The following is a 25,227-nucleotide window of genomic DNA, read 5'->3' on the forward strand; positions in this document are numbered from 1 at the left end:
GGTTTGCCTCAAACAGTTAACAGTTAAAAAATGCAAAATATTTATCTTATTTATTTCATTTTTTTGGTTGAGAAGACAGCTCTAATCTTGTGGTTGTTTTTCATTTATTGAATTTACTATTTTTTCCCATTCCTTTTCTCCTTTCTTTAGCCATGTATTCCTTTCCATATTCCTTGATGCCCAATTCTTTAATTATTCCTTTTTTAAATTCCCACATTTCCTTCATATTCCTCCCTTCATTTCTTTATTTTATACCTTTATGTCCATCATTTCTCCTTTTTATTCCTGAATTCCTTCATTTATTCCTCCCTTTATTATTACGGCTCGAGCCACGAATGGCAGGGGCCGAGACGGCTATTGTTATCCTTCAGATTATTATTATATCCGTGGCTTTGCGGTCATTTTTGAGGGGGTTAACATTTATAAAAACTCTTTGTACTTGTTTTTATATTTCTCTATCCCCTCCCCTTATTTATTTGTCCTTTATGCATTCCTTATTCTTTCATTCTTTATTCTATTCTCCTACATACAGTCTGTGTTTCTTACTGTAACTGTGTTACTTAAATAGTTCAGCGTTTCTCCAAACCTTTAGGGACTCATTAAATAATCAAACACAAACGCCACAAAACATAAAACGCGTGAGTCATCTTTCCACACAGAGAACATCTCTGTCTCAGCGGCTCGGGTGACGTCGCTCCTTTTACGTTCTCCCTCTGACGTCATCACGCACGAAGCAACAGCCGGCTAGGTGAGTGTGTTTGAGGCGGAATCAAAAACCATGAATGCGTTTTCGGATTGAAACCGATTGACAGTCCCGTAATCGAGGTTACAGCTCCGGTGAGTAACTTTACACGTTTATAAACACCTGTACGTGTTTTTTACTTTGACGTCGAAGACGTCACGGTCACGTGAAACGACTTAGAGTGAGCTAAGTTTCAGTTGGTGTCCACGTTGACAACTTTGTTTACAAAAGAGCTCATTCATACACAAGCTCCGGTTGTTCCGCTACTGTAGTTATTCACGTTTTTGTGTTACATATGTGTAAAATTATCCTCTGTGAACATGTAAATAACTTGCAGCCACGAGCAGTAATCTCAGTAACAGCACTGCTCGTGTTTTCCCGTTGGGAAACAGCAGATTACTATCACTGTAATCCGATTAACTACTTTATTTTCAGTGAAAACTCGAAAAACATTTACATGTACACATAGTACACATAGTACAACTATCCGTAGGTGATATAACGTTATTAACTCGCTACAAAATCATAGTTTTTCATCTGTATAATATGGGCATTTAATGCAACTTCTAAAGTGTTAATGTTTTTTGCACAAACCTAGCTAAAAACCTTAGCAAAAAGTTTTTTGATTATTAATTCATTGGTTTTAATGTTGTTTTTGGTCTTTATTATGTATTAGTTATTCCCTAACTGTCTCTATGGGGACGCAACAATGATCTTTGACTCAAATCACAATCGTGACCTAATGCCTAATTTACAGCCATATCTGTAAAGCCAAATATCATTTTGAATTTCCTTTCTTTCTAGATGTTTCCTGAATTCATTAAAGCTTCTTTTTGTGCATGCTATTTAAAACATAAATACAAACATCTTGCGTTAAAAAATAATTTGTTTGGGGACCCCGAAATGATCTGTCACGACCCATCTGTAGGTCCGGACCCATTCTTTGGTAGCCACTGATCTAGAGAGTATGATTGCACTACAAAGTCTTATCTATTGATCTAATCATTAGTTAGAGCTCTGGCGGTGATGAAGTATGGTAAAGAATGAGCTGGACTGTATGAAAAACAGGAAGTCTCTAATCTTTACTGTAACACGTAGAGAGGAGGAAGTCGTTTTCTCTGCCTCAGCAAGAAGTGTGAAATGCAGCACGTCATGCTCACACACACACACACACACAGCAACACAGAAGACCTAGCCCTTTTATCCAAAGTGACTAACAAAAGAGTAAGGTAGGTCATGAAAAGAGTCTGGATTCTCTTGTGCGAGTAGTGTTGGCACCACCAGACGACAACCCTTTGAACGGAGTAGTTGAGGTGTAACGGTGGGAGCAGACCCATGAAGCGCTCTATAGGCTAGCGTCTAATAATTAGATTTTGTGGCTAAGGGTAGCCAGTGGAGCTCAATGAACAGAGGGGTGACATGTGCCCTTTTAGGCTGATTGAAGACCAGGCACCCCCGCTGCGTTCTGGACCATCTGTAGCAGTTTCACAGCACAGGTCGGGAGGCCTGGTAGCAGGGTGTCGCAGTAGTCAAGGCGGGAGATGACCAAAGCCTCCTCAACTAATGATTGTTTTCAGCTTCTTAATAATATGGAGCAAAGAAACTCAGTGTTTTTCTGTTTACGTGTCCTGAGGTAAGATGTTGGTGTGACCGCTTTCATGACGTCATTCTCTCTCGCTCAACTCAGGGCCTGGAGATCATGACTCCTGACGACACCTGCTGCGTGACAGCAGAAGATGGAGGAGAAGGCGATCATCTGCAGCCTCTCCTTCTTGAGCGAGTGGACAAAGGACCGGAGAAAAGCTGTCAAACTGTCTTGCGGCAACGGCTGAAGAAACACTGCACGTGCACTTCAAAGAAGGCGAAATCCAAAGTACTGGGCTTCTTCCCCATTCTGAAATGGCTGCCAAAGTACCAGCTCAAGGACTGGATTCTGGGCGACGCCATGTCGGGACTGATTGTTGGAATCCTGTTGGTTCCACAGTCCATAGCTTACTCTTTATTGGCCAGTCAGGACCCGATATACGGTCTCTACACGTCCTTCTTCTCCTCCATCATCTACGCCCTCTTGGGCACCTCCAGACACATCTCTGTGGGCATCTTTGGTGTGCTCTGCCTGCTCGTGGGCCAGGTGGTGGACCGGGAGCTGGCTTTGGCGGGATACCTCACAGAGAGCGGCGGCTTCAGTGATAACAACAGCGCCGTCCTGCTGGCTGGCCAGGGGAACGGCAGTGTTGAGTGGGCATGTGACAGAAGTTGCTATGCGATCACGGTGGGCGCTACGGTGACGTTTACTGCCGGGGTTTACCAGGTAAGACATGTCTGAATTTATTCCGTATCGCAGCACAAAGGACTAGCAACGCGTTGATTGTGATTATTTTCATGATTTAATTTGTTGCGCCTTCCCCCAAAGGGTTTGCAAAAAAGTATGTAAATAACTATACACTCCTTACTCAAATATAAGGAAAGGTGATTCCAGAGTGTGTTTTTAGAGCCATTTTAAAATTTAGAGTTTAAAGCAGTGGTCTCCAACTCGTGGCCCACAGCCCACACGTGAGGGCCCCCTCATTGATTTCTTGCAGCCCGCCACTTAAATGTCTTGTTTTTCATATTTATAGATTGATTTGGCATCATGAAAGGTTTTTTGTATCCAAATAAACACTTATTTGAAATGTCATTGTTGCTGTATCATAATGGTATATAATGGTATACTTTTAAGCTCATATCCCTGGTTTAAAGCATATTTTTACTTTTATCAAAGTATCCTTCCATGACTACCCATAATACTATGCACTGGCACTTAAAACTGCAGTAAAATGTTTTAAAAAAAACATGTAAATCAATCTATTTCATATTCATATCTGAGTTTTTGACATGTATTCTCCTGCTCACCTCTTCTCTTCAGGTGCTCATGGGCCTCTTCCAAGTGGGCTTCGTCTCCGTCTACCTCTCAGACTCGCTCCTCAGTGGCTTCGCGACAGGAGCCTCCTTGACCATCCTCACCTCGCAGATCAAGTACCTTTTGGGTCTGAAGATCCCCAGGCCTCAGGGTTGGTTCACGCTGTTCAAGACGTGGTACGGAATACTCACCAACCTGGGAAACACCAACATCTGTGACTTGGTGACCAGTCTGGTGTGTTTGCTGGTTCTAGTACCTACCAAGGAACTCAACTATCGCTTCAAATCCAAGCTGAAGGTAAAGATCTTCTGTAGACCAGGACAAAGAGGCGTTTTAGTTCCGAGTGTTGCTTGACGGCCTCAAGAAGCATTCATGAGGCCATCCGTGTGAACAGTCCAGTCTGTTTTTGTTTCCTTCCCCAGGCCCCGATTCCCTTCGAGCTCTTTGTGGTGATCATTGCGACTCTGGCGTCTCACTTCGGCAAGTTCAACACGGAGTACGGCTCGAGCGTGGCCGGTGACATTCCCACGGGCTTCCTCCCGCCTCAGCTGCCCTCGTGGTCTCTGATTCCCAACGTGGCCGTCGACGCCTTCTCCATCGCCATCGTGGGATTTGCCATCACCGTCTCGCTCTCTGAAATGTTCGCCAAGAAGCACGGCTACGCGGTGGACGCCAACCAGGAGATGTACGCCATCGGCTTCTGCAACATCCTGCCGTCGTTCTTCCGCTGTTTCACCACCAGCGCCGCGCTCACCAAAACGCTGGTCAAGGAGTCGACGGGATGCCAGACGCAGGTGTCCGGCCTGATCACCGCCCTCGTCCTCCTGCTGGTGCTTCTGGTTATTGCGCCGCTCTTCTTTTCCCTTCAAAAGTAAGCACACAAATCTGTCTATAAATGCATGGAACATCTGCCTTACTGTTAATTGCATAACTGTTCAAAAGACAAAACCCTGAAAGAGCTGCGAGCGCCAACGATCGTCTAAAAATAGCGTGTGTGTCTGAAAAAGCCGCTCTGAGCCGTCTTTCCTGTTTGACTCAGCCCAGTTAGTTCACTCTTGAACAGTCGCATGCACCATTGTTCTCGGCTCCTCACAGAGGGATATACAGTGTCTCTGGCTCTAAATTGCATGTTGAGAAGACATCGAGGAAAATGCAAATCGCCTTTCCCGACCTGCGGTGAAAACATTTAAATTTAAAATGCTGGCTGCAATAAAACCCTCAACAATATTTAAATATGAAAAGATGGAATCTTTGATGCACAATTTCAGTTTTCTTAACGTTTTCTGAACATTTTTACACAGAACCTATTTGAGTTGCAAGGAATTATGAATTATCCTGTAATAAAGAGCATATTTGCACTTACACATCACCATTGCAGTCAGATTTTATATCAAACAAAACCCATTAGTGGCTTAAAATGCGATATCGGTCCGATACAGTAATTTTACACATTTTAAACGAAAAAGCTAACACATTTATCACCTGCAGCCATTTCAAGCTTCTTCTTTTATTATTTTTATTTTATTCTTGCAGTTAACAAATAATAACAATAAAAATATGGTGCATTTAAAGCTATTTTGAAGACATAATTAAAGACACCTACTTCAAGGGTTTAAGGGTTTTTCTCTGTCTTGTTTACTTAAAATATTTGCTTCCATTTAACCATAAAAGACTCTTCGAGTGTTGACCTGCTGATAAACCTTGAGTTATCGGCGTCTGTGCTTGTGTCAATATTTGTAAGTGACGATGATTTACTGATTACCTAAGATAAAGACTTTCACATTTCACACTTTTACATTCCGGAGTGCTAACTGATGTCACCTTTTGTCCCTTCCTTCCTTCCTTCCTCCTGCCCAGGTGCGTCCTCGCCGTCATCATCGTGGTCAACCTCCGCGGCGCGCTGCGCAAGTTCATGGACATCCCTCGCATGTGGCGCTCCAACCCCGTGGACGCCTCCATCTGGCTCGTGACCATGCTGACGTCGTCGCTGGTCAACACGGAGCTGGGTCTCCTCGTCGGGCTCCTGGTGTCGGCCTTCTGCGTGCTGGGCCGCACGCAGCAAGCCCAGGTCCGCGAGCTGGGCCGCGCCAAGAACCGGGAGCATTACGAGGCGCTGTCGTCCTACCGGGGACTCCACACTCACCCGGGTGTTGCCGTTTTCCGGTACGACGCTCCGATCTACTACGCCAACCAGAGCTTGTTCAAGAAATCGCTGTACGGCCGTGTGGGTCTCGACCCGGTGAAGGAGAGATTGCGGCGCCTGAAGTTCGAGAAGAAGCAAACGAAGAACAACAACAAAGAGCTGGAGGAGGTCGTGGGAGTTCCGGATATGTCGGAGAAGGACGGCGCAGACGCCACCGTGACAGTCAGCGTGACGCCTGATGGGAAACCTGGCCCCCGCAGCGTCGTGTTGGACTGCAGTGCCATCTTGTTTCTGGACACGGCGGGAGTGAACGTGCTGAAGGAGGTGCGCAAGGATTACAGAGACGTCGGGGTGAAGGTGGTTCTGGCTCAGTGCAGTACGTCGGTGCTGGACACGCTGGAAAGAGGCGGCTACTTCCCCGACGAGAAAGACGATGGAGACAAAGTCTTCTTCACCATTGCAGACGCCGTCCACTACATCTACGTCCAAAACGTCCCCGTGTCCAACGGAGACTGTGAAGCCAAATGCTAGTAATCAAAAAATATCCGTCCAAAAATGAACAGTGATGCAAAACAAAAAGTTGCCTTTGTGCCTTAAAATGTTACAATCATGTGGAACCAATGCATGAATTTATACTAGTGGTGTCCAAAGACTGGGACGGGACCCACAAATGGGTCACGGGGGATTTTTTGGGGTCCCAAAAAGTAAGTTTGTTAAAAAAGATTATTTACCAATTTAAAATTATATCAGGTGTTACAGATATGACTGTATATCACGGTCATTATTTATTTTGGGTCACGATAGTTTTTAAAAAGTGGGTCTTCTTAAGGAAAGTTTGGGAAACACTAATTTATACTGTTTGTTTACTTAAAAAAGACATGAAGCCTAAGTACTTTGTACTTAAAATTGAAGTTTTACACGTTTGTTTGAAAGTCAGTTACTGTTATTTCCGCGACACAATGTACAGATGAATTGCTTTTCATTAATTGATTGCTCTGTGAATGTTTTTGGTTCGTGAAATGTCAGAAAATCAGTCAACATGTGACATTTTTAAAATATTCTTCTCAGCTAGAGTTAAGTAAATGTAAGGGTTAGTCGTGCTCAGAAGAAAATCTCTGCGATCATAATAATAATAATATTGCAGGTTTAAGGGGGATTTTAATGCTGCTTTAACAGAAATGTCTTAGTAGGTGTAGTCGTTATATATTTTGTAAAAGCTGTTGCTGTTAAGACTGAATCTATGCAATCTTTGTAATCACAAGCAGGCTGTTCCTGGCCATGAATGTACTTTCATTTATGAATCTATAATTACAATAATCAAGGAAAAAGTTTAAGTTATTGTTTAGTGAAGCTGTTTACTGTCCATTTTTGCACCGTTCATCTATTTAAACCGCAGTGCCTACACTGTAAATGGTGACACCTGTTCAGTGCCTAATATACTGTTTATGTGTGTTTTGTGAACGTTTTCATACCATGTCCTTTTAATAGATGACTTTTATTGTCACAACTGGAAAACTGAGCCGTCTCGCACAAATATTACGCTCACAAAAAGAGTTTTTTAAGAACAAATGTCATGATTTGGAAGTGGAGAATCTCATATTGAGTCAGTTTTTTTGCCACCAGTGAATGTTTTCACTCTGATGCACTACGTTAGGATGTTTGAAGACAAGTTTAATCTTGACTTGTACCTCATAATCACTGCTTTTGTGTTTGTGTTAAAGAGCCCGTTCAGACCTGGTATTAACATCACCGGTTATTAAAGCAGATTAGTCCGAGTCCAGGCAGAGAAAGTTCTCTGGGAATCGTGTGTGAATAAAAAACAAAACATCCTCAGTTCACATTGAATACCGCATGCTCAAATGACTTTAATCACAATTAATCCCATAATTTTCCGTCAGTAACTCCACAACAATAATAATATGTACTTAGTGCAAAGACTGTTCAGCATGTTCTCCACAGTAACTTTAAAAATGCTCTAATAATATGCTGGAAATATGCTTACAGTGGTAAGTGGACTCTAAATTTGCTGGGGTTATTGAATGCATGTTTCTTGGAGCTCAATAAATTGACAATCCCGCTTTACTCTCACAAGCTTGGTTTGTTTTTTGTTCGTCTATGACAAAGCTCTGTTTAAATTTAAAATCTTTAACCTAATAACCCTAATGAAAGACGGCAGTGAAGTTAGTTTGAGTAAATTAAACTGCTGCGGGAACTAAACGAGTCAGTGTGAGGAATATCCGACATGAAGTCAACTTCATTGTCAAAGATTTCTCTGGGTTAAAACACAATTTCCTCATCACCAACAAAAAGATGTCCAAATGTATTGATGGACACAGCGGAAGAAGATATGAACGGCTTCTATCAATCCGGATGTCTGAACGCGGCCTAAGAGTTCCTGTCATTAGATGAACCCATGAATCAGTGTATACTGTATTTGCTGGCTGCAGCATTTATTTGCAAAAAAGAGTGTGGTTGTACATGTACATATATAACAAATATAAACATATTGCAAACATCCAAGCAGGAAAACGGGATGTTTGAGCAGCAACAGCCGTTGGTGTTTGCCTGAGGACATTTAAAAAAAAAAGGTTTTCTGGAAGTGGACGGAATTTTGTCCGTATTCATCAAGATTTACTATGAAGGGTGGATTTTAATGCAGAAAACTAATTGTGGATTGGTGGAGATGAAATGAAGGCAGTGAAGAAAAAAACACGTATGTAATGTTTCAAACAGTCACGACGGTCAACTTTCATACAGAATCTGTATGGAATTAATACTTTTGTAAACTTTCTTTCTGAATAAAGTCGTTTATATTTTTCTTTTTAACCAAAACTATGTGCACATTTTGGTTCACATTTTTGTCCTTTATTTAAAAAAAAAAAATTCACTTGGCCATGGGTTGGGGTCGGGAGTGGAAATGTCCAAGTTCTTGGCTGGACGTTTCAAAATGGAAACACTCGCAAAAGTCGGACTGAGCGACTGCACAAAACCCAACATGGGATTCCAAGATGGCTGCCACTCGCGTCAACTATAAAATATATGTAGAACGCAGCTATCAACTGCTTTTGCTAACAGCTCTAGCACGAGATATGATGGCATACATGCTCCTCCCACTTCTCGACTGCAACACAAATCACAAAAACAATCAAACGAGAACCTAAAACTTAAAACTTTTTGTCACAAAATTAGAATCAACTATGAATTTGACCAGTACTGCTCGAGCAGGTAATTAATGACACAACTTGGCATCCCGAGATTTTCAAAAATAATTGAAAAATCTGGAAAGTAAAACGTGAGAGCCCTCAGAAAACTCCATAAGCACCAGGTCTGAACATGTTTACACAAACACTCCTGAGTCTCTTTAGGAACCGTTTGGCAGGAATGTGTTTGCACTCGCACTTTTATTGACTTTTCGAAGCCTTTTGAAAACTCCACCCTGTTTAACACAAACAGGTCCACATTGACGGGCATATTTAACTGACACTCCAACTTTCCCTCCTTTAAAAAACTTAAAACTAAAGAAAGTGCCACCATCCCAAACACTGCTTATATATTAATGTTTTTCCACTAAATTAGTCAGTCTTTACGCTATACGCCCTTTAAAGACCATTGTGTTTACACAACTCCACTGTTTTTAATTGACAAACCCCCCCCAAAAAACTATAATAATTTCCATGAAATACCTGGTATTTATGCACATGGTGGACAAATATAAAAATTTGAAATGTAATGCTAGTAACATGAAATCTTAACAAAGAAATGCATTTGTTAACATTAAGATAAATGTGGGATCAAAAATAGTATTTTCAATTGGACGTTTTTGTCCCTAGGAACAAATTAGGTTGGGTTTTTTTGTTTTTAAATCTGGCACTGCAGAAAAACTAACAATGCATCAAAATCAATGTTGTTGCCAATCATTGACCCATCTTAGGGCCTGATAATGATAATAACCAAATACTCCTCAAATTGTATTTTATGGAAATTGTTTGTTTTTTGATAGAAAAACATACTGGGGTTAAAATCCCCAAAAATACAAGTAATATTTAATATGTATATTTCAGGCTGAAGTAGTTTTAAAAGACTGAATTTTTCAAAGGTGAAAGAAATATGAATACATAATGTTTTTACAGCTGTTTTGGCCTCTTAAGTTGACCAAGTTTACAGGTGGCCCACACCCAGGAGTGCAGGAGTGTGTGATCAGTGCCAAGTGCTTTGACGTCTGTTGTGCAGCCTAAAACAAACAGCGTGTTTACACTCGGCAAACAAAGACATTGCGTCAGACACAAGAACTGCTGACGTCACCGTCACTGCAGGGACACAGTTACGATCAAGTGTCCAGTCACACAAATTACACAAAAAAGCAGTTTAATCCCGGACGGTGATGGAAACGGTCGCGTTTAAAGCCAGAGCTTCATCTTTTATATGGCAAAGCAAACAAGAAGTTTCCTCTGAGGAATAATGAACTTTATTCAGACTGGATTATAATCTCTAATTAATTACTTAAAGTCTCTGGATGATAAATGACAAACAGGTTCAGAACAGAATCACAGACTCGGATAAAAAGTCAGCGCAGGTTTCGAGGATCCTTGAGGTTTGTCCGCTCGATAGTTGAGTCAATAATTCTTAATCTACACCAGATTAAAAATAACCAGCAGCGTCGACCACGTCTTCTATCGTTCTAATGAACAAGCACATAAGTCTCACGTCATTTATCTTCTTCCTCTTCACTGCTGTTGAAGGACTAACTGGTCTTTTTTTAAAAGTGCTGCAGATAAACACGGACGAGGAGAATCAGAGGAAAGGTCGCTGTGCAGCTTCTGTTAATCAACAGTGTTTTTAAAATAAAGAGAAAAGAACAGACTGTACTTTCATTCTGTGTCAGAACTGAAGGACGCGGGATCACGGAATGGCTCTGTGACGATGATTAAACTGGATTTTAAGATGATTTTTTATTAGTTTACCATGAAAAAAGACATGATTTTGTCCTCAGTGATTTATTAAATTTAAATAACGGAGAAACTCTGATTTTTTGCTGTGTCAGGTGAATGACTACATATTATTAATATTGTAATATTTAAATGTTTAGATAAGATATGTCCTGGTGAGCAAAGAGAAGGGTTAATAGATTTGTTTTGAAAATGATTTAATCCACTTCTTCTTCGTATTGTGTTTGTCGTAAACGCTGTGAAACGTACTTACAGTCAAATAAAACTCATTTTAAATTTTGTTTTGGGGGGTTTTCTCTAAAAATAACACATTAAAACTTGTCAGATAACATTAAACATCAAAGGACATTAAAAAACAACAAGACATGTTTAAAAGTTCAATTTTATGCAGTTACAGCTTGTAATGGAATGGAATATTCTGCCACATGCAGGTCAGTGACTGTGTTCGGCCTCCAGGGGGCAGCATTGACTAATAAACAGTGAGGATGATGTGCTGGTCAAACGGGATGAGACGGATTAAACTGTCCAGTATAAAAAAATAGTATTTTCTGTCACTTTTTGCTTTATATTTGGACAGAGACACAAAAAAGACACACAGCAAAGGTTTACCTAAACCGGGAATTGAACCTGTGACCAGTTACACATGTGGTCCACGTCCAGTACGTTACAGTAGTTTTTGTACATTTAAACTACGTTTAGGTCTGATTTTCTTTTTCATTTTTTACTGATTTTAGACTAATTTATGCTTTTTTTTTCTCAAAGATATTCAGTGCATCACTGTGGTTCATCATTAGGGGGCACTAGAGCGCCACCAGAGGAACCAAGAGGAACTACAGAGACTGTGTGTGTAATCTGTCATAAAAATATTGATTTCTAAGTGTTCTGCATGAGCTAAAGTCACTAAAAAAGTGACACAAATTGTTGCCACACTGCGTTGGCGCACCCTGCTGGTGATGCATGGTTACAACACATGAAAAGTGACTTTTTAACATGCATTTATTAACATTTTTTGCCCTTTGATGTGATAGAAATGTGGCGTAAACAGAGAATGAAGTGTGTTCACCAGGTTCAGAGGCTGTAAGAGACGACAGTGACAAACAGAATCCAGGAAAACCTTATCAGTGCGATCTGCTTTGTTCCCAAACTCAGGTGTGGACGTTCCCCGCAGAGGTCGCCGCGACACAACACAGCAAATACACTTTAATTTAAGTCCAGACAAGAACACGGAGAGATCGATATGTATTCAGGGGAGGGGGGGACTTGATTTATGGCTGCTCTGATGATAAGGGAATGAATAAGTAAATCACTGTGATTCAGAAAAAACCTCCTGCAGTAACCTCTGTGACCTCTGGGCGTCCTCGACGTCCTCTGTAAACTTCACCGGGTACAAAGAGGAGACCGAGAGCGAGAGGTGAAGAAACACAGCGGTGATTATCGTCTCTTTCACGGCTCGTTGCTTCAGTCTCTCAGATGACATTCGTCAGGGGAACGACGGCGACTCCCACGTCGATCGGAACGTGACGTAAATCTCTCACACTCGACATCAGAGGCAGCAGAACCAGCTCTCGCTTCCAGGCTGGAAATTCTGGATCATATCAGCGACTGCCAAGCTCACTCTCATGAGGGAAACTTGCTCTTCTAAAATGTAAATGAGAACTCAGGTTTTCTTTTCCAAACCATTTAGAAACGGCTAATTAACATCATACATCCAAATTCTGATTACATAGACATAACTTCTGAGAAATAACAAATAAAACTTCCGTGTCTGCATTCCGTAGCTGTGTTCCATTTCAGCGCTCCGTGTCTGCACTCCGTATCCACATTCAGTATCGTTCAGTGTCCGTGTTCCGTATTCGTGTCCGTGTACGCGTTTTGTATCCACGTTCCGTATCCGTGTCTGTGTACGCGTTTGATATCTGCGTTCTGTGTTCCGTAGCCGTGTTCCATTTCCACACTCCACCGCAGTTCTGTCCACCTTCCGTGTCCGCGTACAGTGTCCGCAACCACGTTCCATTTCCACGCTCGGTGTCTGCACTCCGTATCCACGTTCAGTATCTGCGTTCAGTGTCTATGTTCTGTGTCTGTCATGTGTACGTGTTCCGTATCCACGTTCTGTGTTCCGTTTTTGTGTTCATGTTCCGTGTCCGCAACCATGGTCCATTTCCACGTGCAGTGTCCGCAGTCCGTATCCAGATCCCATGTCTGTGTTCTGTGGCCAGTGTCTGCGTTCCGTAGCCACGCCCCATATCCGCGTCACGTGTACGCGTTCCATGTTCCATGTAGACGACGTGCTTCACATTTCTACAATAAAATACGTAGTTCCCCACCTTCAAACTCAACCTCATATTCCACTCCGTTAGCGGTGACTTCACCTTCTGCGGATATGTTTGAGTTCCGAGTAGGAACCTCAGGTTCTCATGGTAACCGTCTTCTTTATTGTCTTTTCGTCCCAGACTTACTGACCCCAGCTTTAACATAATCCACACAGCCTGTGCGTGAACGTGCTTGTGATATTTCCGAGGATATTTTCCAGCTTGTTATTTGCTACGTGGACAAAAGCTGCCTCTTCCTCCTCTTCTTCCTCTTGTCATAAATGCCACGACGTCACACTGCTTTGCCACGTCTTTGTTTGCTTTGCCACAGACGGCGACAGAGTGAGTTCAGGTGAAGTCGCGGCAGAGAGAGAGAGGGAAGCTCGTGGATAAAGCGTTTGTCATCCAGAGGAATATTCTGTGTCGCGTGTTCCGTGAAGGAACGTTTCTATATTTCACCCAGGATTTCAACAAGGGGGAAGCCAACAGGTATTTTATGTCTGCTGTCAGAAACACTCTTACATGAGCTACACTTCCCTCCTCTCTTCCTCTCCCTCCGTCCTCCTTTATACTCACAAGATCACTGGCCACTTTATTAGGTACACAATATCTAACTCTGCCAATCATGAACTTTATGCAGCTATTTGTGACCGTTTACTGACCGACTGCACTCTCAAATACATGAACCACGCATACTGGTGTTTCTCAAAGTGTGGGCCGCAGCCCCTGGTGGGCCACGAATGTACTGCAGAGGTCGCGGAAACGTCTGCAGAGAAGAAACCGTCGGCGCCGGACCGAAAGGTATGCCAACTTGTGGCCAGCGCTCAGGACTAAGCAAATCAACAAATACTGTCAACAGTCCCATATGGTCTAGCGGTTAGGATTCCTGGTTTTCACCCAGGCGGCCCGGGTTCGACTCCCGGTATGGGAACTCAGCTTTTCTGTCCTGGCACTTATCTTACTCTCACTCTCCATCAGTCCGATGTATTCTTTTTTTTAGTAAGTCGCTCTGGATAAAATGCTTACATGTAAATGTAATACAAACACGGCCTGACAAACCACCACCACTCCAGCAGTGAGTCGCCTTATTAGCAAAGACAAAAATGAACATAATGAACCGACAAGTGTCGGTTCTGCTGCACTGTATTAATTCTGAGCCATGACTGGAGTCACTCAAGTGGCCGACGGGGAGCCGGAGGGGACGCTCGGTACTGCGGCGAGCAGATGGCGTGCAGGAGGCCACGGGCAGTGTGTGTGCGTGTGCGATGACCCTCTGAGCTGCTCGCAACGACGCCAAAACACCCGACTTCATCCACTGAGTGGAAATGAATGGATGATTGGATTATCGAGGGATCACGCACACACACACACACACACACACACACAGAGAGCGACGGTCAGACGGTCAGTGAGAGATTTGGCTCGACTCGGCTGACGATGCCTGCAAGACGACACTCGGCGCTCGGCTTCATTCACTCATGGCGTTAGTTCATTAAAAGTCACACTTAACTCCTGCTGGTATCCATGGAGACGTGATTCATTTGTCCACTTTAAAGTCACACTGTGTGAGTGAGGACTCCCACATTTGTGCTTTTATTGTACACGAGATACACCTTTTAAATATTAATTAGTTCTGCGAGGTTTAGGCATTAAATCTATAAGTTGAGGTCAAATTGTGCAGTTTCTACATTCACAGCTGGTCACTTTATTTTTATTAAGACCACATGAGACAATAGCAGGACAATTTTTGCTCTGTGGGGGTTTAATTAAACCTTCAGCCCACTGTTTAATTACATAACACACAGGAGACTATAATGGTAATGTTGTATTATTCAGTAATAACTATAAACAGCCACCTTAAAAAGGTTTTACATTGATTATTGCAGGAACATCGCATGTCAGATTAAAAGTAATATAAATACAAAAACAGCAGCGCGAAAGTTCCTGAAACCTAGTCTAATGAATGACCAACAGGGGGCGCCCATCTGCATATCATCACACTGTTAAAATAATCGCCCAAGTCGATATTTCAATTTTTCATCTTAAAATAATAGATTTTTTTTAACTAATATCAGCCCTAATTATTTTAAAAAAAAGTATTGTTTTGTTGTCTTTTTTTTAATGAAGCGTCACCGCCACCTGCTGGATCACCAGGGTAATTACATCTATGCCAAAATTTTGTTGTTATATTATATGACTAGAATGACCATAGTGACTAGATATGGTGTAGATTTTTGTCATATTGTGGTAAAGTATCTTTAATGACTTTTCCTTTTAATGACTGTTATGAATTAATACAACTATATACATTTTTCTTGTCTCAGGAACTGGCACACAAAATAATATGGTTTCCAAACATGAACACACAGCTGCATCTTCCTGACTGAATAAAAAGGCCAAAAAACACATGGAGACACATCAATGTCTCCCCTCCTGTCACCGGGACTGACGAGGATGAAAACAATGACAGCTGGACTCCGCAATTACCTACAACATCAACAAAAACCCTTTTACCACTGGGACTCCCCTATTATTCTCCCTGTCAAGAGGTTCACCACTGGGACTCTGCCAGGGGAAGACACACACAGATAAAAACACAGTAGATCATTGTGTTAACACTCTCATCAAGAGGACGTGTGATGACATTTTTTGAGAGAGACACTAAAATGTGCATTTTTCTGGACGTATTAAAACATCTGCTAAAATAATCCGTCACACAGTTTCTCTCTAAAAGGAATGAAAATGCTGTCAACTGAGAGTTGGACACCAGTGAGAGGAGGACGCTCCACTGCTCACTCAGATGCGAGACTAAACATCAATCACACGCTCCTCTGGCTTTGTTTATCTCAACAAGATGTATATACAAATACAAACATCTGGAAAGTGAAGCCAATGCACAAGTGCCTGAAACCGACGTTCTAATGAATGACCTCCAAAAACTCTCTCAAACTACTCTCTCTCAACACCTTAGTGCCAGAAATGTCCCATCTGTGTATAATTATTTTTCATCTCGTAATAATTGATGTTTTTCTATAATATAAATACAACAGCAGTGGAGAATTATCACATGACAAGGTGACAATTATATACTGTTAAATATACTGCATATAGCCAATGCACAAGTGCCTGAAACCGACGTTCTGATGAATGACCTCCAAAAACTCAAAATATGCAATATTTTTACTCTCTCTCAACACCTTAGTGCCAAAAAAGTCCCATTTGTATATACTTATTTTCATCTCATAATAATTGATGTTTTTCTATAATATAAATACAACAGCAGTGGAGAATTATCACATGACAAGGTGACAATAATATACTGTTAAATATACTGCATATAGCCAATGCACAAGTGCCTGAAACCTGCAGTCTAATGAATGACCAACAGGGCCAATGAAGCAGAAAAATGCACGTTTCTGGTCGTCAATGACATATTACATATCCCAGGCTGGGTTGTTCCTTCAAAGAACTTATTACGATCATGTAGTATAAAGAATATATATAATATTTTGTGTTATTAATGTTTTAAAATTGTGTAAAAGGTTCAAATTTGATGCATTCTTTTTATTATTTCAGTATTGTTGTTACATAAGCACAGAAGACTGATTATCTTTTTTAAAGTGTGTAGGCTTCAAGTTCAAAAATCATGCAAAGAATAATAATAGTGGGAATATGTTTACATATGAGTGTGGGTGGAGTGTGTGTGTGTGTGTGTGTGTGTGTGGTTGCTGACTGAGCAGATTGGCGTGCTGGTGGGGTTTCTTCATCTGTGTGATCTTAAGTTATATAAAACAGCATCAGCGGGTGTAATTTATCATCCTTATTTATAAAAATCCCCTGCTCCGTTTCTTTACGTATAAATCACAGGTTCTGCCTCATTTTTTGACAACTTCCATCTAATCTCATTTACAGACGTATTCCCCGACTTTAGCCTCAGCCTTAATTTACACGTGCAGATCCTCACATTTCATTTAAGCCAATAACATTTGTTATGTTTATGGCAATTTTCACGCTGATTGACCTGCTGCTAGAGAGAGAGTCTGACTCGTCTGCAGAAAAATGGCAAGTCAAGTGCTTCAGGCCTTTCGTAGAAGGAGCAGGAAATAATATGTGTTTGTGATGAAAAACAAAACTTCCTCCCATGGGTTCAGCTGGGTGAGAGGAAATATGTATTTGAGATTCATTTTACAAGACGGGACACTTTTGGAAAAGGTTTTGCAGTGTGGACACTTTGGGATTGTTGCCTTTCTATTCTTTTTTTGAAAGTCAACTTGGATTTAGTTTCTAATTTAGGGGCTTGTTTGTGTCTTTGATGTTATACTGCAGATTTATCTTATTTCACTTATTTAACCCTCATACACATGTTGGGTCCTTTTTACAGCTTTTGTTTGTGTTAATGCATATTGCATGACATTTTTCATCTTCCTGTCATTGGATTGCATGTTATTCTGGCCTCTAATGCATACTACTATATTATTATTATAATATAAATGAATACATTTTTGTATAAAAATATTATTTTTGCATCGGTCATCAATGGGTAGACATACTTGGGTGATCACTTACCCATCACAAATACATTCAGATCGATCCGTCAAAAACTCTAGACAGGAAGTCCCTAAGAGAAGGACAAACATGGAGCAGATGAAAGCTTTGGCTTAGGTAATAAATAGATACATCATTGGAAAATGATCGTGCCAAAAATGTGTTGTCTGCCAGAAATTGAGTCCCTTTCACCTGTTAAAATAGCTGTATATCTGTGGGCACACAAAGTGTTTCTGACGCAAATGTAACCTTCAATTAATCGTGTCATTGTTTCAGCCCGAAAGAGTCACCTCTGCTTCTGCCACAGACGTTACGATGGTTAAGTGTGGAGAAAAGCAGCAGCTGTACACGTCATGTACGCGGCTTTAAGCGGCTGTTTGTGCTCCAGCACATCTGATTCACTCTCTGGCAGACAATCACTTTTTTTTGGCACGACAGAAAATCATCCAGGTGCTGGTGTTCATTATGAGATGATTCATGCCGTTATGTTATTAAGTCTATTTTCAGCGACATAAAATGTCAGAATCATGGCCACATTATTATAACACACATATATATATATATTAAAAAAGTACCCGTTGAAAACAAATTTTTATATAATGAAGTCATTTGACTCATCACCTACACTGAGTCATCAGTGTTAGGGCCTTTGACAAGGAAAAAAACAACACTGAAATGCTCCATTTCTAATGAACTTTTTTAATTAACCGACACCAACATTTGATTATCTGATCTTTCGCAAAACAAACTCCTACCTGTTGACATTTACGTATTATGTGACAGTGCCTCGCAACCGTTGTCTTGGAGGACTCGCGTTTACTTGTCAAAAATAGAGGGAAAAACAACTACATTTGATATAAACATACATACAGTGTGTGTATATATATATATATATATATATATATACACAGTATATATATACATATATACATACACATACATACATATACACATATATATACACACACACACACATATACATATATATATATATATACACATACACACATATATATATATATATATATATATATATATATATATATATATATATATATATATATATATATATATATATATATATATATACATACACATATATACACATATATAAACACATATATTTATATACACATATTTGTTGCAGTCATTTTTGAGGAATCATCCCTCAAAAATGACTGCAAAGCTGTTTCAACCCCTGCCATTTGTGGCTCAGGCCCTAATTAGATATCGCAAGACTCCGCCCGTTGAGATTACGATAAGGAAGCATAGAATACGACCAAGAGGATAAACTTTTCAGAAGGTGAAATAGACGTCATAACCTCAAACATTTGCAAGAAGGAGGTAATTACGTTTGTTGGCCTTTACATACAACTCTGGGACGATCAGGTGATAATAATAACAATTATCCGACACAGCCAAGCCTGATTTCCAGGCATGAGATTTGTCCATATTTGACAAATGCCTTCATTTGTGTGCAAATGAGGGTAAAAACCAGCTATTCTACTGTACATTTGTTCAATAAGTAATGCTTATCTGGTGCTTACGCAGGTATTAACCTACCACACACATGTACATGTACACACATATGAAAACATGTATTCACATAAATCCTACAGGGCAAATAAAAATGTGTGTGTCCATAAACATTACAAACTCACACACACACACACACACACGTGCAGGTAAATCCTGTTAGTGTTGTTCGCATTGATTTACTCACATATTGTTGAATTTATTGAACAGGAATAAACAACCTTCGTCTACAATCTGCAGTACTTTCTGTTCTGAAATTATAAAACAAGTTTTAAAAAAACCTACCCGTTTTCTTTAAAATCTCCATAGGGCAGGTTGTCCATGAGCATTTCCCAAAGAGGGTGATTAAAAGACTTGGGACAAAATTTATTATTGATCCCTGCAGATAAAAAAATAATTTGTATTCAGTCAAATCCAACACAACAAACACAAGAAAAAGGCAATTAAACATGAGCTTTTTAACTTAAAAATCAGCCGAATCTCAAAAAATATATTGTAACATGTTACATTATTATAAGTTCAATTGTGTTCATTTGTGATGTGGAAATCCTTTGTTGCGTGTATGACTTTATTTTGCAGTCAGACAACGTTTTCCCACTGAAAAAAATGTAGACTGTGTCATTTTCGTAATCCGCTCACTCCCTGTGCCAAACTCCATAGAGAAAATCAACGATTTTGCATCGCAGCACACAGCGAGACGGCGATCCACTACTGACTTCATAAATATGTAAAAATAAATTATTCAATGACTTTGGCATTTGAAATAATTAATTCAGATTTACTTACGTGACAAAGTCATACCATACATGGTAAAGGTAGACCAGCAGCTGCTGTGTCCCTGTGAGCTAAAAATGCCAATTTTCTCTACGGACTTTGGTGTGGGAGCATAGGTGGTTTATAAACGTCAGTTTCTAATCAAAACAGGCTGTTTAATTAAAAAATAATGTCACACACAGACTATTAAGATACCATGGACTCAAGCTGGTATAGATTCTGTGAGGTGAACCTTTTGTTAAGTGGCTTACAGCCATGTTTTCACTGAGCTTGTGTGCCTGGTTGGTCCTAAGCACAAGGAGTTGACAGAGCTGTGGAATATAAACTGACTCATGTGGAAGTACTTAACATACCTTTAAATAACATGAACTATCGCTTAAACTTAAGTGACAACTGAAAATATGTCTGTTTTCTAGAGGAAAAACATTTTAGCTGACTCATGCTAACATTTAAGCTAACAGAAACCCTTACCTGCTAACTCCTGTGATGTCAGCTGCCACAGTGATTGTCTGCAGGTGATTTAAATTAGTTGGTTAACTGCCGCTGCGTCAGGCCTGCTCATTGGTCGAGGCTTATCCAAACAGAGTCACTGTGGGCGGGGCATTTGTTGTTCTCCACACCTGTTGCTGGCACAGAACACGGGTTCTTTTCTGGAGGATTTTAAGGACAAAATGCTGGTGAAAAACAAAATAAAAAATAAAATTAGAGTGTGTAATGTAGTGTAACGTTTACTGCTATGTAAATTTCAAAGAGTTATCTATGGAAGCCTTGCAAAAACAAAGTATATACATATGTGTATATATATATACATACATACATATTTGTATATATGTGTAATATGTGTAAACTTACTTGTAAACTTACTATGTAAAGGAATAGGAAAATAGGTAAAAATTTATGAGAAATAATAAAACAATCTTTGCTCAAACCCCGAAAAGGCAAGTGTTTGTTATTTTATTTCCCTCCAAAAAGAGAAGACAAATAATGTACATTATTTTTTTTAGTAATCCACACAATATTTCACCAAAAGCTTAAATGTGGTGATTTAATACATTTGCTCACTGACTTTTGTTATTTATTTATTTATTTTCCATAAACCACAGTAGTCTATTTGTGTGTGGTGTTAACAGTCATTTATAAGATGATTCCGTTTGTTTTACTCTTTTAACATGACAAATCAAACAGAGGTATTGTCGCTGTAAAATTCTCTCTGTAAAGTTCTCCTTTAATTCTTAAAAGCCCAGAAGAACCGGGAAACCAGAAGACCACAGAACCAGAACCTTCATTCCCACAAATCATTTTGTACATGTCAGTGATGACAGATTTCTGGACATGACTCAGGAGGCGGTGAAGTGAAGTGAAGTGCTGGTATCAGGTGGCTTCTACAAACATAACATTGGGGTATTTTATGGAGCAGAGGGAAGAGGGAGAGAGGATACACATGAGCTTACACGAAAACAAGAGTTTTTTTAAAAATACACTCAGCTTTTACACGCTGGAGTTCTCTTTAAATCTATTGCTGGATAAAAAAAAAACTGTGAGTCGGTTACATTTTTAGGGTACGAACACTGGCTTTTGTTTTATCTGCTCTGATTCTTCTTTTATGTCTTTTTCTTACTAACTTATACTCTTTGTTTTAAGGGTCCTCTCATACACGGATACTCTTAACGCTGGTTCTATCTACCACGGCAGCCACGGTCGTGGCCAAAGGTCCGTTTGCAGGAACAGCGACGCCACAGGCTTCTACCGCGCCTCTATTATTTTCCGTCTTCTTTGTAGAGCCACATACTGGTCACAGGAAGAACACCTTAAATTAGAAATGAAGGTGTCTCAGGGTGTGGTCTACAGGACATTTGGTACACTGCTATAGTTCACTCGGTTTTGACGAAGATATATAAGATAAAGAAAATATCTTATAAATAGGAGAGGATGGAGAGATATGGTTTTATCTTGGAAAATGAACGTTTCAGCTGGATCACAGTGTTGAACTCTTATTCTCTGTGACCTGTCAGACTTTCAGACCAGGACACAATAGTGTAAACTCCAACTCTTTAATGTCTATTAATTTCCCTCCGCCGCCTCAAAGCAGAACAATTACAGTGGTGGCAGCGAACGGGCGCCGTGAGTGAAAATCCATTTTAAAATACGGGCGTTTGAGATGAAAAGACCTCGTGCGGGATGAAGGAATAATGGCTCGCTGTCAGCGCGTCTGACGGATGGAGACTGAGTGTGAACTGAAGAGCGAGGACTGCCTCTGATTCCAGCTCACATGTGAAGCTGTGGAGACAGAGAGAGAGATGTTTGTTTAATCCACAGCTCTGTCATTATGTCATTGTCACAGATGTTTATTCCATGTGTCCTCACTGATGTTTGCTTACTCTCCCACACCAAACTCCAGAGGGAACATCTGCATGGTTTTTTTTAGCTCCCAGGGAAACAGGTGCTGCCACGTGTGTGTGTGTGTGTGTGTGTCACCGAGGTTCACACGAAACAAAGGACAAAATAACACGTTTGAACTTACAGATGGAAGCAGCTACTCCAGTGTGACTCACAGATTTCCTCTCGGTCTGTCCAAATTTGCATGATCCTCCTAATGCGGCCTACATTTGCCATGAAAACCTTCACAACCCAAAATACATTGCACACCTGCAGTGGCACTTTGGGAGTAAGCTGAAGGTGGGGACCAGGTGGTGACGCAACGATGCTGTAACTTCCAGACAGCTTCAGTCCCAACGAAGGCTTTCATGACGCTAAGAACGGGGAACTCTGAGCAGCTTTTGGGGGAGATTCTGGGGTTTTCAGGTTTTATCTTTCTGTGGAAAAGCTTTTGTTTGACAGTTTGGGACAGAGAAGGACCTGACTCACATACATCTCACATAAAACACTTGTAGATGATTTCAGGAAAACGTGTGGACTTCAGTGCATCTCTGACAGCAGCTTTGACCATATCTCACATGATCTTCATCAGCAGAGGGGTTAAACCAGTTTGGAACCAGATGGTTCTTATTCTTATTCATCTGAGGACCATCCAGGTCAGGTTGAACATTGAGATTCTCACGTACAGCACGTCCAGACATTTTGGGGAAAAGATTTGGACTAAAGTGCATCTCTGGAAGCAGCAACATGAAGTCTCCTTAGACCCTGCTCTTTGAATCATCATCGTGGGGTTCTTCTAAGAACTCTTATAAACCAGAAAAAATGGTGAATACAGAGAAAAAATATTAACAGGTGGAGAAAAAAATACACAAAAATAACTATTTACAAAAATGTAGTAAGTTCTCCAATAACTCTAAATTTAATCAACAAACAAACATCCAAAGCTGAGCTTAAAAATGCAGGTGTCGTCTTCTCCTGGGGCCTCATGTATAATCTGGCGTCCAGGGCCAGGGTTAATCTGTTTAAAAACTGTGTGTAGTGGATTGTTTTCTACTTAGGGCGGAGACAACAGAGCAGTTTGGCTGGAAAATGTCACCAGCAGCAGCAGCAGCAGCAGCCATCTGTGAACAAAGACGGAGAACAGTGGTGATTTAGAACGCTCAGCCTAACATGTACTCCTCACCCACCTCACTGCTCATCATTCCACTTTATGAATTCCACTTGTTATTCTGTGTCGCTGCCAGAATCTAATCAGACTTACCTCAGTTGGCGTTGTGAATATCCTACCGGTTGCATTTCTGCTCCGTCGTCCGCCTGCGCGACGATTCCACGCCGTAAAAAAAGAAGCAGAGGCTTCACATGTGTAATTGATTTCGTCCTCCACAAACTTGTTGTGAATAAGCAATCACATCTTTCCAGACAGAGCCGAGAAAGTCATTTGCTCCAGTTTACACCGATGCACTAATCTGTTTTTGTTGTTTCTGTCTGCCTCAATCTGCGTCTTACTCTGTACTGAAGGAGATTATTAACCTGCCTTTTCTGTCCTTCTCGTGTACCGCTTTTACAGCAACAATAGCAGGTCTATGGAGAGGGAAGTAGCCAATACCCAGTTAGAGAAACACAAATTATGTGTTAGTCCGACTAAAATCACACTCTAACAAACGTGTAAACATGTCCGTCCAACTGAAATTGTACTGAATCGAATTTTTCCATAGACCACAGAACAATTAGGCAGCATGGCAAAATCCCAAAATTCTGAAAGGGGGTGTAGCACCACCTAGTATAATCAAATACTTGTGCTTGAATACTGGGACAAGTACAGTAGAATGCTAATTGAACAGTGGATTGGATTTTTGGGAAGAGAAGAAAAAATTATATTTGTGGGTGTTAGTGGGAGTCGACACCGGTGGTATCGTCCAAAATTGTGATTCTAGAGGACTCAAAGCAGATCAGATTCTTATTCACGACGTCACGACCAGTTGCCACTTGGTGTGAGTGAGGTTGTTGATCAGTGGAAAAAGGGCTTTATTGTATTTTTTAGTGAGTCATCTCTTCTCTCTGTGGACGTGACTGAGTGATATGAAGGAAGGCAAACAAGCTGAGGCTCTTTCACATCATGTTGAGCTACATCTTTAATAAACAACACAGATTTGTTTGAGTCCTGTCACACTCAGGGAAGACAGTGGGAAACATCTGTCGCCGATTCTACGGTTATTAGAAAAACATTCAACCAGAAGAAGGAGGAATTAAAGCCTTAAAACACACACACACACACACTTTCAGGCAGATTTGTAGATATTTCTGTTGACAAAAGTTTGAAGAAGTGTATTATTTGTTGGAAACAGCTTTAGGTTCCTGCTGCTGCCTCCTCCGCTCTCTGTCTCGTTTACTCTGGTCTGTTTCCATGACTCAGAGGTCATACGTCACATTTAAAGACTTGTCTCTCCTTACTTCCAATGCTTTATTTACATGGTTCTCAAAGTGTGTACCAGCAGGAAAATCAGAAATACTGTTCTACTGACTAAACCAGGGTGTGTGAGTGATGTATGCTGATTACAGTTACAGATTACAGCATGGTTACAGTTTAAAGCTGTAGTACGTACGTTTTAAACACAGACAAAATATCTGTCACGTTCAAACTGTTTTCACATTTGTATTTATTTATGTTTGTCGCATGTGCTTCTTGTTTTTTTACAGTACATTTGCAGCAATTTTGAAATATTACATATCTATTAGCTTATGTATTCAGTTCATTTCATTAATATTATTATATTTATCCATCTTTAGCTCTGACTTAATATATTATATATATACACATATATATATATGTATATACATATATATAAAGTATTTTTTGTCTGTATGAAAAGTGTTATATAAATTGTGTTTCTGTGTTTGCCAGCATCTTTTTCATACTGCACACAGGAAGTGATTCATTTGAACACATTTCACAT

General features: G+C 40.5%; 1 protein-coding gene and 1 non-coding gene across 2 annotated transcripts; both read left to right on the forward strand.

Annotated features, from left to right (window-relative positions):
* The first annotated feature begins 707 nt into the window (after positions 1 to 707).
* slc26a2 (solute carrier family 26 member 2) lies at positions 708 to 7,872 on the forward strand. Its single transcript, XM_044041128.1, has 5 exons — positions 708 to 837; positions 2,430 to 3,053; positions 3,648 to 3,938; positions 4,064 to 4,512; positions 5,499 to 7,872. Exons 2-5 carry the CDS (start codon positions 2,442 to 2,444, stop codon positions 6,313 to 6,315), a joined length of 2,169 nt encoding a protein of 722 aa, XP_043897063.1. The 5' UTR covers positions 708 to 837; positions 2,430 to 2,441; the 3' UTR covers positions 6,316 to 7,872.
* A 6,029-nt stretch (positions 7,873 to 13,901) lies between these two features.
* On the forward strand, positions 13,902 to 13,973 carry trnae-uuc. The gene has a single exon. It is a non-coding gene; the product is annotated as a tRNA-Glu (tRNA).
* The last annotated feature ends 11,254 nt before the right edge of the window (positions 13,974 to 25,227 follow it).

Source organism: Solea senegalensis, linkage group LG12 (genome assembly GCF_019176455.1).
Source record: "Solea senegalensis isolate Sse05_10M linkage group LG12, IFAPA_SoseM_1, whole genome shotgun sequence".
NCBI classification, from domain to species: Eukaryota; Metazoa; Chordata; class Actinopteri; order Pleuronectiformes; family Soleidae; genus Solea; species Solea senegalensis.